The sequence below is a fragment of the Calcarisporiella thermophila genome (genome assembly GCF_041956535.1).
Source record: "Calcarisporiella thermophila strain CBS 279.70 unplaced genomic scaffold VTP21scaffold_29, whole genome shotgun sequence".
Lineage (NCBI taxonomy): Eukaryota > Fungi > Calcarisporiellomycota > Calcarisporiellomycetes > Calcarisporiellales > Calcarisporiellaceae > Calcarisporiella > Calcarisporiella thermophila.
Window position 1 is genome coordinate 330,467 of NW_027192219.1, and position 13,485 is coordinate 343,951.

A 13,485-nucleotide genomic window follows, 5' to 3' on the forward strand; every position below is an offset into this window, starting at 1 on the left:
CTGCAAAGAATGTTATTTCTCTACTTGAAAACGGGAGGAAAGCGCTTTTGTTTCTTTTACACTTCAATTGCTCCCTGGTGGACAGTCTCCCTCATCCTTCACACACCCCACTTCACCCCCCTTTCCTTCCCTTTGTATTATTGCACTTGGAAGGCTTTAATATCTATTCTATTCATTCATTGCCTTGTAGAAGCGCTTTGACATAGTTGCCATCCATATACTCTCGCAACATCACGTTTATTTTTACCTCTGGACATATACCATTATATACAGTAATCAGCTTATGAGGAATTTTATTGTATTTGTGCTGACCGTCAGTTGTATTGCTGGCCTCACCACGGCCGCCTCGCTCCAGTACCAAACTACTGAGCCAGACTTGTTCTCATCGAAAGGGGCTGGTAAGGTGGCGAATGGTCGGCAGCAGAAGCGTGGGCTACTAGACGGCCTTTTTAACAACCAAAACTTTTTCGATCATATTGACCTATTGGGGTCAGCATTGAACTCCAATAGTGAGGTGGCGGAGAACCGCAACGCCAACACGAAGGCCACCGGTCCGGGCGACAACGCCATCTATTTGAAGGATGACGGCGAAGGTCACTACCGGAAGGACCGTCACCGTCATCACGGACACCATCGCAACCATCGTCATCATCGCAACCGCCATCGCCATCATCATAGGCATCACCATCACCACCATCATCCGCATCATGATACAGACTACGGGGAGTCCTAATGTGGAGAATGCTAAAGGTTCTCCATACCACTGCTTTCCCTTCTTTATCTCGTTAATATTATTAGTAGTGGATGCTTAATGTTTTATATCGCCCCTCCTAAGTTGTTTCCTCCTCCTTCTCTATTCTCTTCGTATTGCAAGTGTACCAATCTAGATGATGGGTTTACTTTGCCAATTTCATTCTTCGTGTATGAAAATGGACTGTTATGACTTCTTTTAATAAGAAAGTGCTGTTAAGTTTCATTCCTTTAGGTTTTGGTTTTTCTATTGTTACTATTTTCACTCTAGAGTTTATCCAACTAGCTTATGATATACCATTTCTATATAAAAGAAAATTGATACTATTATCGATTGCTTAGAAAGAAAAGTGGGAGAAACACACCCGATATTAGGTCACATTCAAGTGTTGGAGACAGAAAGTTATGAAAAGCTTTGATATTGTGCTAATCAAAGCGATATCAGATCGTAATCCTGAGAGGGGCTGGAATTTCCAGGTCTATCTTCACTAAAAATCGCATTGTTTGTGACTATTGTTGTGACTACTAAATTTCGCCGTCCCAAAGTAAACAATTTCATTATAAGCTTTTAGAACACTACATAACCGAGTTTGAGGGATCCCATATTGAATCACTTTGTAAATTACTGTAATCCTTACCCGTTCGTTTCAAGATTATTTTTTACTCTCATTGGTAAATGATCTGAAATGAGCACAGGAAAGGATCTAAATACCCGCGAGGGAAAGAACCGGTTTAAGGTAGGCGATTATTTATTGTAGAATCGTTTTCTTCTCCCTGAAATCTCATGCCATGACTCCGTAAATTGATATAGTATCAATCCTTCAAAACTCGCGTTGAGAGCCTGAAAATCGATGTAGTGCATCGTGTGCGAAGAAAAGATGACGATCCAGAAGTAAGTGATATTCCAAAATTGTCTAATTTGCACCGAGATATAGATTATTTGGAATAGAAGTGTTAAAGAAATGACTAATGTCAATCTCCCTCTTACTTCAGGAATTCGGCTCCTATTTCAACGAGGCACTACAAGAATGGAAGGAGCTTAATCTAACCCAACATTTTGTTCGCTTCGTACGCGAGATCGAGAAATACTCGCAATCGCTTGCTATGATACTTTACCACAAGGAAAAGATTGTCGACGTTTTAGAACGGCATATTCAGGTACCAGATAGCTTAGCGATTGAACCATTATTAGAGTAAGTGTGCTTGCAAAGTGGTGCTGGGTTTTTGTGCGTGGATTACCTGAACACAATCATTCTATCTTGTTAGCCTTGTGACAAAGTTAGCAAAGGATTTGGGTGAGGAATTTTTCCCATATTATGAGAGAATATTTTCTGTCATTATACCACTTGTAAAGCATCGAGATGTGAAAATTTTGGAGGTACTCTATTTTTCGCTTATGATTATAGGTAAAGATGGTTCTTACGAACTTTCATTTTCATTTTCTTTACTTTTATAGTGGACGTTCAACTGTTTTGCGTATCTGTTTAAATACCTTGCAAAACAGCTCTCGGCTGATTTACGACCCACTTACCGGTAAAATAATTCTTTGCCCCCGAGCTTTACTTAACTATTGACATCGTTCTTATCTTTTCAGTTTAATTGCTCCACTACTTGGAGAGCACCAACACAAGCCGTATATCCGACACTTTGCTGCGGAGTCGTTTGGCTACCTCTTACGGAAGCCGCGTGCCAAGGAATTAAAGGTCATCATTGCATACATCCTTGAATCCTTGCGTACAACGCCTACCGAGGATTATGTAGAAGGTTTGTCGATGCTGTTTTTCGAGAGTATTAAGGTAAGCCACATTTCGATTGCATTCATATATTTGCTACCTTTTTCTCATGGGTATTTTTTTTATAGCAAGTGGATGGTAGACTGCATTCCCGAGGGTTGGCTTTATTGTCCGAATTGATGGAGCAACTACATCTTGAGCAAGCAACTTCTGAAGCTATTGGTAATCTCCTTTATTACAAAAGGCTATCCTATGCAAAAAGTTTAATCTCTTTTTGCAACAATGTAGAAAACAATTCAACCTATCGCGTAGTATCGAAAACATATATTCTCCTAGTGCATCATTGCAAAAAAGAGCACTTTGGTCCGATAACCGAACATCTTTTGGAAGAGGCAACCAGAGCGGCCAAGCAAATGGAGGAGGACATTAATGAAACTACTGTGATGGGAGTTGCAAAAATTGTATCCATGATTCGAATTTGCGTAGCGGTCCGAAAAGCTAGCCGTATCCAGGGTATGTCTATAATGTTTATTTTGCCAAAAATATTCTAACCTTATTTTGTCCCTCTTCCTTATTATCCAATTATAGATCTCAAATCCGTTTTCAATGTTGTAAAAAATATTTCCCGCATGGTGTTTTCGAAAGAATTCACACCTACGGCATCGCTATCCTTCCTCATTTCACAACTTCACAGACTTACAACGCTACTTTTGACGCTGGGCAAACTAGAAGAGATTCTTGTGGGTGGAAAAGCAATTCTCAACTCCGTTTTCGAATATAATGACCCCGTTCCTGTAATGGCCTTTACGCTTAATCTCGCTACATTAAAATGGGAGCATTTCACTCAAGTGATGCTGCCATATATTTTGAAGTCAGTAACCTATTTTATTTTTGTTCGGAATGACTTATGAAAGTTAAAATTTTATTTTGATAATTTACCAACTAGCTTCATGACTGCTCACTGGAAAACCCACTCCTCGGCCCTGTGTATCTTCTTCGCTCGACTTGTGGCTTTGCGCGCCCTCACTATCAATTCAGGAATGATTTCATCTTTTGTTACTCAAGATGGACTGATCCGGTTTCCCTCACAAAAGAAGGGGGGTGCATCCCTTGTGGTTAGTGGTTTGTTGCAGATATTAAAAGAGGAGCGAGACTGGGCAGCCGAGGTTGATTCACTTAGCAAGATGGATGTAACAGAGGTTTGTTCAAATCAAGGGACACTGATGACTTGTCAATTTGTTTTATTCATAAAATGGTCTTTTAGGCTTCTGTTGAACCGCCAGCCCTCACCATCATCACCTCCGCAATCACCATCTTACCTCATATTTCTACCCCACTTGATGATACAATTCGCGCACTTAATAGCATATTTAAATCTCTTCTGCATTACCTTAATTCACATCCACCTCATCCGGCCCGGCGCGGCCAAAAGCGCCCGCTCACACAAGGCCCACCCTCGGTCCTGGCTGAGAGTTTACTCGGCAATGTGATTGAGACTATCGCCCTAATAAGCCGGCGGTCTGCGAAGAACAATGAAGAATCTCTCGAGAGCATGTGGGAGGATGTCGAAAAAGCGCTGCTGAATCACAGTTCCAATGTGGTCATGCTTCGTGGAGTGTTTGCATTCCTTGAGGCCATGAAATTAAGGTAACCAGAGTCACTAGATATACGGAGTTATGGATTCCTTTTATTAACGCCTAAAGATTGGTTCCACTTTAGGCCTGGGGGCGAATCTCGATTTACGGTCGAGCGATTGGAAACCTTTGTTTCCAAGCTCCAGGGGAATCTTGGGGATTTCCGTGGTGAACGTAGGCTTTACACGCTGAGAATCCTTGATCTCTTCCCCAAACTCCAAATGCTTCAAGCTGAAAACTCTGATTCCTCGAATGAGGAACCTGAGTTGTGCGATATCATTTCTCAAGCACTCGTTGTCGAAAATATTCAAACCACCGTACAAACTTATCGTGATAAGACGATGGAGATGCGCAAACTCGGCTTGCTTATTTCCACCCGTCGTGTTCCCGCACTATATCGTGAAGTTGTCCCTCGAATCTGCCTGGCTTGGCTGACCATTAACTTCAAGCCGCTCTGGTCAGAGGCGATCGATGTGCTAGAGAAAGTGTCCCAGAGTGATAGCGCGATATTTTGGCAACTAATATACCAGGAGCTCATGCGGTTCGAAGATGAGCCATCGCTTGTTGAAAATGGGCTCTCATCCGAGGTACTCACACAATACTTTGAACAGCAAGAGGAGCCTCAGCTTCCTCCCATCAACAAGATTGGCGGGTTGCAATTCGGCTGTCCCACTCTTAACCGCTACGAGAGCAACTTTGAGCGCTCGATGGAATTTATGGAAACTGAGTTCAGCAAGAGCTGTGTAATGCAGTTTGTAGATATGTGGGGGATGAAGCAAGAGCGCATTGACTATGCCAACTATTACGGATTGCTGCTGAAGGCCCTGGTTCGTGTGCCACACGTTCCCGAGCAGCGTTCGAAACAATTGGTTCCCCTCTTTTTCAAATTCCTTGAAAACGAGTACGAGGCGGCGCTTGAGGATGGGCGTGGGGACAGCGGGGACCCAGATGAAATGGAGAACAATGCACCAAAATCCACGCAGGCTGATGACCAGATGGATGTTGACGAGGAGGATCGGGTGATAGTGCTTGAGCACTCCGCTCGTATGGCCAAAGTGAAGATGGCTCACTTCCTTGAGCTCTTTGCTAAGTTCAAGGCCATCAAATCCATTTCTCAGAGCGAACGGCTTGAAAATGTGTTCTTGAGATTGTTAACCAAAGGTGATATCAAGCTACAGCGGCAAGCCTTGGACTGTGTGCTCGCATGGCGCGCAAAATCGCCCGCAGTCACTGGGTATGCGGATCATCTACGAAACCTTGTCGACGAGGTCAAGTTTCGGGACGAATTGTCGACCTTCTCCTTTGACCAGGACGAGAGCCCCATCGAGATGGGCCACCGTGCTGAGCTGATGCCCATTGTGATTCGGATTATTTTTGGTCGGATGATGGCTCGAAAGGGGAAAGCCTCTGCTACTGCGGGAATGGGCGCGAGGCGCACAGCTTCTCTTGCAGCACTGGCTGGTTGTTCCGAGGCGGAAATCGGCTACTTCATCGAGCTTATGTTGGAGCCTTTCAGCCACCTGAGGAGTCTGCACGACATGAATGATGGATCCTTTGTAGTAAAGGACGACATCGAGATAGGGGTAGTGATACGTAAACAAGCCGGTTTCCTACACGTCCTTGGGGATGTAATAAAGCAGCTGGGAGCGTATGTTTTGCCATTCGTTCCAGACCTCATCAAGATTGTGATCTATCTCACAGCTTGTGCTCAGAAGAAGCTGGAGAACGAGGCCTCTGGCCAATCTAAGCAGCGGGATGAGGACATGCAGGTTGATGAGCAAGCCGAAGTGGACGAGGAGGACGAAGATGAAGAAGCAATACTAATCGACAAGGCGTATTTTTCCCGCCTCCGCGAAGTTCGACAGCTAGGCATCCGTCGTATTGTCGAGTTTTTCAAACTGCGAACCGCGTATGATTACACCGCTTACCTTCCCGCCATGTTCAATACGTTCATCACCCCTCGTATCCCTCTATTCCATATCGAAAACACTCAAGCGCCTTCAGTGTTGCTCGAGCTTTTTCTGGCGTGGTCCATGCGGCGCGAATACGTTGGATTCCTGGCTGCCTACAACGACGAAGTGCTCAGGAAGGTGTATGCTTGTCTCTCTGCGAAGAAAGTGCGGGATACAGTAGTGTCGATGGTGTTGCAGATTGCAGAAAATATACTGCGGTTATGTTCGGAGGAGGCCGACGAGCTCTCTGCAGCGCATGAGGAGCTACACACTGGCGACATCACTTCCAAGGTCCTGTTGCCTTACGTCCCCTGCCTTCTTAACAACTTGGAACATCTTCTTTTGAGATCGAGTGAGCAGGCTTCGTTCGGACGCTCCGAGTTCTCTTCCCGCCAAATAGCCATACTCTCTCAGATATCCGAACATGTCACCAATGGTGAGCAGGCGTCCCAGATAGTTACGCTGCTTTTGCCGTGTCTGAAGAAGTCTCCGCGCGCTGTTCCCGAACGCACCAAAGCAAATATCCTCATTATTATTGGGAAATTCCTCCATATCCTCCCCGGCATGACAGATGGATCGCCCCTCTTCAGTAAACTCTTCACTTCCCTTATGCCACTCTTCGGGACGCTCGCGACTCGCGAATGTCGGTTACAGATGATACCAGTGCTCCGGGAATTCGCGAAAATCGACTCCACTTTGGAGGTGATCGTCACGGTGGTTGATGACCTTAATGCCTACTCGCTGAAACGTCTTGACGAACCCGACTTTGACCGCCGCTTGAACGCCTTCAACAAGGTCAATCTTGAATTGTGTAATGCGTTAAGTGAGTTGCAATGGATCCCCGTTCTGCACAATTTCCTCTTTTTCATGGGCGACATGGAGGAGCTGTCAGTTCGTACGAGCGCTAGTCATGGTGTTACGCTCTTTATTGACCGGTGCGCAGATGCAGAATTGGATGAGCAAATACGGCTAGCCTTCCAAGGCCTCTTAACTCACGTTGTCTATCCGGCGATAAAGAGGGGGGTGCGTTCCAACCACGAACAGGTACGCTCGGAATTCGTGGGTGTGCTGGGCCACGCCGTGAAGAAATGCAGTTTCCTCCCCGCCTTTGCGGATCTGGTCCCACTCCTTGCCCAAGACGAGGAGTCCAATTTCTTCAACAATCTTTATCATATGCAAATGCATCGTCGAATGCGTGCCATTCGACGCTTGGCCACCGAATGCCAATCTGGTGTTATTCGCTCGGGAACGCTCTTCAATCTTATGGCCCCACTTGTGATGCATTTCATCTTCGAAGCCGACCGTATTGCAGATCACAATCTCATTCAAGACTCGATCCAGGCACTAGGAGCAATTGCCGGGCAACTACGCTGGGGACAATATCACATGCTGCTGAAGAAGTTCCTAAAGCTACTTCCGAAGAAGACGCAGCTGGAAAAAGTGCTGGTGCGTACGGTCATCGCCATTTTGGACGCGTTTCACTTTGATTTGCGAAGTGCTACGGTCACCGAAGAGACTCTCGCGGCGATGGGAAATAAACAGAGATTGGTGTTGGAACCTATGGAGTTGCCTGACGGGGCTGTTTCTGGGCAGGCTGGGGATAATGCAGAGGGCAAGCAAGCCCAACCCAATGCAGCTCAAACGGAAGCAAAAGTGGAAGATAAACAGTATGCTGAGGATAAAGTGGAGGAGAAGGCCGCAGCGAAAGGCCAGAGCCAAGCAGAAGAGGAAGAAGTCGAGGAAGAGGAAGAGGAAGAGGTGGAAGAGCAGGAGGAAGAGGCGGGGGCATCGGCTTCTGCGATGGATGAGACCGCACTTTCGAAAGAGCTGATTACTCGCATCCATGACACTCTCGTCACCAAACTTCTCCCCGAGCTCCATCGCTATCTCACCCAGCGGGACGAGACCAGTGTTATGGTGCGCATTCCCGTTGCGCTGTCAATCACCAAACTGCTAACACAGCTGCCTGAGAGCTCACTGAAGTTTAATCTCCCCGGTCTCCTCACGTCCGTCTGCCAGATTCTGCGCAGCCGCCAGCAGGAAGCACGAGACGCCACCCGTGATACGCTGCTTAAGATCAGTGAATTCTTGGGAGCCGACTACTTTTCCTTCATCGTGAGCGAGCTTCGGGGCGCTCTACAGCGCGGCTATCAGCGCCACGTGCTTGGGTTCACGCTGAACTCGCTACTTGTGCATATGGTTCCCCGATTGCAAGTGGGAGACATAGATCACTGCCTCTCCGAGGTGGTTGAGGTCTTGGTGGATGATATATTTGGGGAAATAGCCGAAGAGAAGGAGGTCGATGAGCTTCGTGGCAAGATGAGGGAGTCTAAGTCTGTGCGTAGTTTCGAGTCATTCGAGCTGCTTGGAAAAATTGTTCGTTTCAAGAGCGTTGGGGTTGTGCTGATTCCGATTCGTGACATTATGCGCGAGACCGAGAGCAAGGCGGTTACTCGAAAGTTGGATGAGGTGCTGCGTCGGCTTGCCGTGGGTTTGAATGGCAACGCGCAGTTTGAAACCAAGGAGATGCTCGTATTCTGCCACGGTTTAATCTCCCAAAGTCTGCAGTTCACCAAGATCAAGGAGCAGCAGCAGAAGAAGAAGGAAAAGAAGAGTGCGCTCGAGGTCAACTTCACCGTGCAACTCAAGCGCGACGTGCGCGAGCCAGTCGATCGGTTCAGTGCGAATGCCCACCGGTTTGTAGAGTTCGGTCTCGGGATTCTGAATACGGCGTTAAAGCGCGGACGCTTTGACGTTCAGTCGCAGGAAGAGCTCGAAATGCTGGATCCCTTTGTGGATGCAGTAGGAAATGCGCTCTTCTCCAAGAACACAAGCGTGATTTCACTCGCCACAAAGGTTTTAGCCATCTTGTGCAAGCTCCCGCTCCCGGGTCTTGAAAAGGCGCTTCCTGCGATCATCAAGCGAGTGTTCTCGCTTCTCAAGGGAATGTCGGGCTCGACGACCTCTGAGCTGGGTCAAAACTGCTTTAAACTCTTGACAGTGGCCATCCGGGACAATAAGCAATCCGAAATCACGGAGCAGCAGCTGGTCTATCTGATCCACCTCATACTGCCCGATTTAGAGGAGCCCGAGCGACAAGGCACTGCGTTCGCACTGATCCGCGCGATCGTCTCCCGGAAGTTGGTGGCGCCCGAAGTGTATGACATGATGCAAGCCATCGCGGAGATTATGGTCACCTCACAAGATGCTCAGGTCCGTGAGCAATGCCGGCACGTTTATCTCCAGTTCTTGCTCGACTATCCACAAGGCCGCGGCCGCCTTAAGAACCAGATGGAGTTCCTCGCCACGAACCTCGGCTATCCGCACGAGAATGGTCGAGTTTCGGTGATGGAGATGCTTAACGTTATTTTTGCAAAGTTTGGCGAAGATATTCTCAACACTTTTGCCGACAAGTTCTTCATTGCCTTGGTCACCAGTTTGGTTAGCGATGAGTCGTCCCGGTGCCGAGAAATGGCGGGTGCGCTCATTAAATCACTGATGCTGCGGATGACAAAGGAGCGACTTGGGAAGACCTATGCGATGATGGACAAGTGGTTTGCTCAGGAGGCTCAGAGCGGGCTGCAGCAAGCTGCTGCCCAGGTTTATGGGCTTGCAGTGGAAGCTTTCCGAGAGGAGTTCCGCTCGCGTCTCTCCGGCCTTTTGGACCAACTAGTAACGGGCTTGACCACCAGCAGCGACCTGATAGAAAAGGAGAACGCCCAGAAGAAGGCTAACAGCATTAAAGATGAGACCAGAGAGGATAAAGAGATGGATAGTGACGAAGAGGAAAGCATGGAGATGGAAACCTCCTCGCCCGCGGCTAACGATACCTGGGAAACCACTCTTCAGATCCTCCTTACTCTCGAGAAGGTCCTTCACCAGTTCCCGCATCTGATCAACTCCTCTAACACAATTACTCACCACTGGCCACTGGTCCGTATGCACATTCTCCATCCTCAAGCAAAGATACGCCTAGTTGCTATGAGACTTTGGGGTATTCGCTTTGCAACTATTGATCCTAGCACCCGCTATCCTAAGAATCAGGAGGACGACAGCACCAGTGATGAGGCAAAATTGAAGAGAGAAGAGTTACGTGATTTCGTGCAGCTGGGATGTGTGTTGCTTAGAGATGTAGAGCTGAGCGAGGAACTTGCTACTCAAGTGGTGAAGAACTTGTTCTTCGTAGGCAAATGCCTGTATCATCTCCCCCCTTCGGAGGATATCGCGCGAACTGGTGGTGATGTAGTTGAGGATGAGGAGAATGTGGAGGCTCTCGGAGATTCTAACCCGGATATCCAAGAGGAAGAGAGTGAAGACGAGGAAGATGAAAATGAAGATGGTGATGATGCAAACAAAGAAGAGGAAGAAGAAAATGAGCAGGTTGCGAGTGAAGATCAAAGTTTGGAAATGAATGGGTCTCCAGTCAAAGAGAAAGCAGGACCCGTATTTATTCGCAAGAGCCTCCTCTGGATGTTCAAGAAGTTTTCCTTCCAAGCCCGTGGGGCGATGATTAAGGACAAGCAAACCCTACAGGTAGGTTTTAGTCTGGGAGAAGGGAAGTGTCGGAGCCACTTTTAACAGGAGCTTAATGTTCTATTTGCAATTTTATAGCGTACGTTCATCTTTAAATGGTTTGCAGCCATGTCTAACTACATTGACTCGGAGGATTTGGGACCTTATCTGATTCCAATCATCTCACCAATATACCGGATGGTGAACGATGAAACAGCCAAAGGCAAAGATATAGGTATGTGGGATGCTACAAGCGGCATGTGAAATTTTCAAGACGCTTTAACATTCTTTTTTTTTTTCTTTCAGAGGAATTACGCCGTCTTGGGCAGGAAGTGCTTGATCTCGTACAGAAGCGAGCTGGAACGACGCGGTATGTCACAGCCTATAGTCAGGTGCAACGCCGTGTTGCCGAAATGCGACATGAGCGCAAAGCGAAGCGATCGCTGAGGGCGATAACCGACCCCCAAGCGAGCGCGCGCCGACGATTGCAGAAGAACGAGATGAAGCGCGCCGCGCGAAAGCGAAAGAATGAGGCATTTGCAGCTGGAAAAGTCCGGTTAACAGTGCGAAAGAAGAGACGGACAGACGCTTAAGATAGTGCCCGCCTCCCTCCCCCCCTCCTTATTTATAGAATACCAAACGGATCGCAAAATTCTTCACCCTTTTTATTTTTAATCCCTTCTCTCTCCTATATGTACATAGAAAGAGTGCTCTCTACTCGCAAAAGACGACTATCCAAATATATTTTCTTGTCCCACAGTTATACCATATCTTGGAAGAAAATGCGAATAAAACTAATAAGTTGCGACATTATTGTCCCGGCCTACTGACAAATCCCGACAAGGCTAAGGGCCGCCTGATACTAGATAGCGATTCCAAGTTTCCAAGGTTCTAAGTTAGGTTATCGCAACAAGGTTCAAACCTTTCACCTATCGAAACTAGTGTGAGAATGGGTGGCTTTAGTTTTACCACAGTCGAGAGGAATGCAGCACATCCAAGAGCCGCCGGCCACAACACACTTTGGCCGCGGACTCACCCGTTTGAGGCATGGCCTCTATTTGCAGCACGAGAGCTCTTTCTCTCCAACCCAGCTTGGCATGATGGCTGGGCCCGCTTTTCTTGCGTTCATGCACCCGTGGCTATCCACGGCTATTCCTCGCATATCCCGCATTTCGTCAGTCAGCCCGGAAGCGCCTCAGGGCCGAGTTTAGCTTTGTGAGTGACGGAGCCGGCCCAAATAGGCAACCGCAGGAGGGGCCTGCTGTCTTGATGGCCGCAAACTTTTTCATGACCTCCAGCTCAGCTTTATGCGTGTCAAGCTACCAAGCCCAGCCCTAAAATTACGCGGCTCGCTTAATTAAATGTCAGCCTGTGGCTGATCCTTGGCCCCATTTGACTCCCCCCGTCACACCCACGCATAAACTCAAAGGCAAGACGGCAAGCGAGCGCTCCAGCCGCCGGCTCGGGCGCCAAACCGGGCTCACGGCGGTGCGGAGGGCAAGAGGCAGGGGGTAGCGCCGGCCGGAGGGGTTGGAAGAGGCAGAGGGAGCGGGTGCGGGGGAACCTAGAGAAACCTAGCGTGCCATGTAAGGTTGGCTGCTCGGAGAAAGATAAGGAAATGACGAGCCATGCGAAGTTTCTTGATATGCTTCTCTAATTTGATAGAGAACCAAAGCAAAGATAAAATTGAGTTTCTCCACTTTTCATTCTTCCTTTTATGCACCAAAAGAGAGTTGCCACTCCCCCCTTCTTAAAAATTTCGCACGACGCGACCCTCTCTTCGAGATTCTTACTCTTCTATATCCCGGAATTCTTCCTTTCTGAATAACACCTGCACTATATCACCAAAAGAATGCATTTCATCCTCGATCTCATCAGTCTCGCCTTCCGCAACATGGCCATCGTGACCATCCTCCTCCCTCTCGTCATCCTCATTGCAACCGACACTTTCGCATTTGCATTGGTGCGTTGCGCAGAGGTCGTCGCCCCGCACAGGTTAACGAGAATAGAGGGTCGCTAGGGATGTCGTCATTGCATTTCGTGCTTGCTCCGGTCATGCGAGCCAAAATTAAAAAGAGCGAAATTCTATACTCCTGGGAATTGTTTCATGTTTATATCGTTATGTTGTCATTTTATCATGTACATATTATATTCTTCGAATTATATTTAATTAAAAAAAAAGCCTTCCTCCGATTCATCTACACGCAAGCAATTGTATTGACGGATACAATATTGCTGTTAATAAACACAAGCAGATATACAATGCAGTTAAGGTGATGCAATGAAGGGCAGAGTCTGGTAGTACATTGCTAGAATCCTTTTACTACTGAGCTGTGTTCGACTTTTCGTGGTCCACTGTGTCTCGAGTTCTTATAATGGACATGGGATACGAATTGGTGGGAAGGGGAGGCAATTTTCTACCTTACTACATTCACAACTTTGGAAAGGGGAGCCGGCTCTTATTTTATGCTGTCTCCCATCGATAGATTCTGCTGTAGTTCAAGTGGTCCTCAATATCATCAATATCACCAAAGTATCATTATGGGCAAAGGCAACTACACTACGAGACTTCATGAATCCATCTCAACAGCCCTTAGGGAAGCAAAAGGTTAGCTCTTATATCTGTTTGCGTGATGGGCAAAGATTATGTATTGGTTTTTTATTGAAATGTGAACCAAAGCTGATCGTAAGATGTTATCGTCACTATTGAGGTAGCCATTCCTAAAGAAATACGTCTGATTACCTCCCGTATTTACAATACAAGGGAATTGTTCATAACTACATCCAGAAAATAATAGCTTACTAGTTTAGAAAGGCGGACAATGAAAGGCTCGGCTTTCGATGAGAGCTTTGGATTCAAGGGGGGCACTAGTCCACTCTACTATACTATAGGGCGGATGGGCG

The 13,485-nt window shown here is 47.2% G+C and overlaps 4 protein-coding genes across 4 annotated transcripts; 3 read left to right on the top strand and 1 right to left on the bottom strand.

The window, feature by feature from the left end:
* Positions 1-283: 283 nt before the first annotated feature.
* Positions 284-733, top strand: VTP21DRAFT_6875 (uncharacterized protein; the record flags this gene model as incomplete). Its single annotated transcript, XM_069397553.1, has 1 exon — positions 284-733. One exon carries the CDS (start codon positions 284-286, stop codon positions 731-733), a length of 450 nt encoding a protein of 149 aa, XP_069246691.1.
* Positions 734-1,436: 703 nt separating this feature from the next.
* On the top strand, positions 1,437-11,174 carry VTP21DRAFT_6876 (uncharacterized protein; the record flags this gene model as incomplete). The annotated part of the gene is made up of 14 exons (XM_069397554.1): positions 1,437-1,487; positions 1,562-1,642; positions 1,744-1,943; positions 2,017-2,128; positions 2,207-2,283; positions 2,345-2,546; positions 2,612-2,705; positions 2,772-2,996; positions 3,072-3,354; positions 3,430-3,682; positions 3,748-4,130; positions 4,203-10,602; positions 10,681-10,816; positions 10,888-11,174. The coding sequence occupies 14 exons, from the start codon at positions 1,437-1,439 to the stop codon at positions 11,172-11,174; spliced, it is 8,784 nt and encodes a 2,927-aa protein (XP_069246692.1).
* Positions 11,175-11,530: 356 nt separating this feature from the next.
* Positions 11,531-11,942, top strand: VTP21DRAFT_6877 (uncharacterized protein; the record flags this gene model as incomplete). Its single annotated transcript, XM_069397555.1, has 2 exons — positions 11,531-11,796; positions 11,885-11,942. The coding sequence occupies 2 exons, from the start codon at positions 11,531-11,533 to the stop codon at positions 11,940-11,942; spliced, it is 324 nt and encodes a 107-aa protein (XP_069246693.1).
* A 3-nt stretch (positions 11,943-11,945) lies between these two features.
* VTP21DRAFT_6878 (uncharacterized protein) lies at positions 11,946-12,211 on the bottom strand (the record flags this gene model as incomplete). The annotated part of the gene is made up of 2 exons (XM_069397556.1): positions 11,946-12,145; positions 12,205-12,211. The coding sequence occupies 2 exons, from the start codon at positions 12,209-12,211 to the stop codon at positions 11,946-11,948; spliced, it is 207 nt and encodes a 68-aa protein (XP_069246694.1).
* Between the last annotated feature and the right edge of the window lie 1,274 nt (positions 12,212-13,485).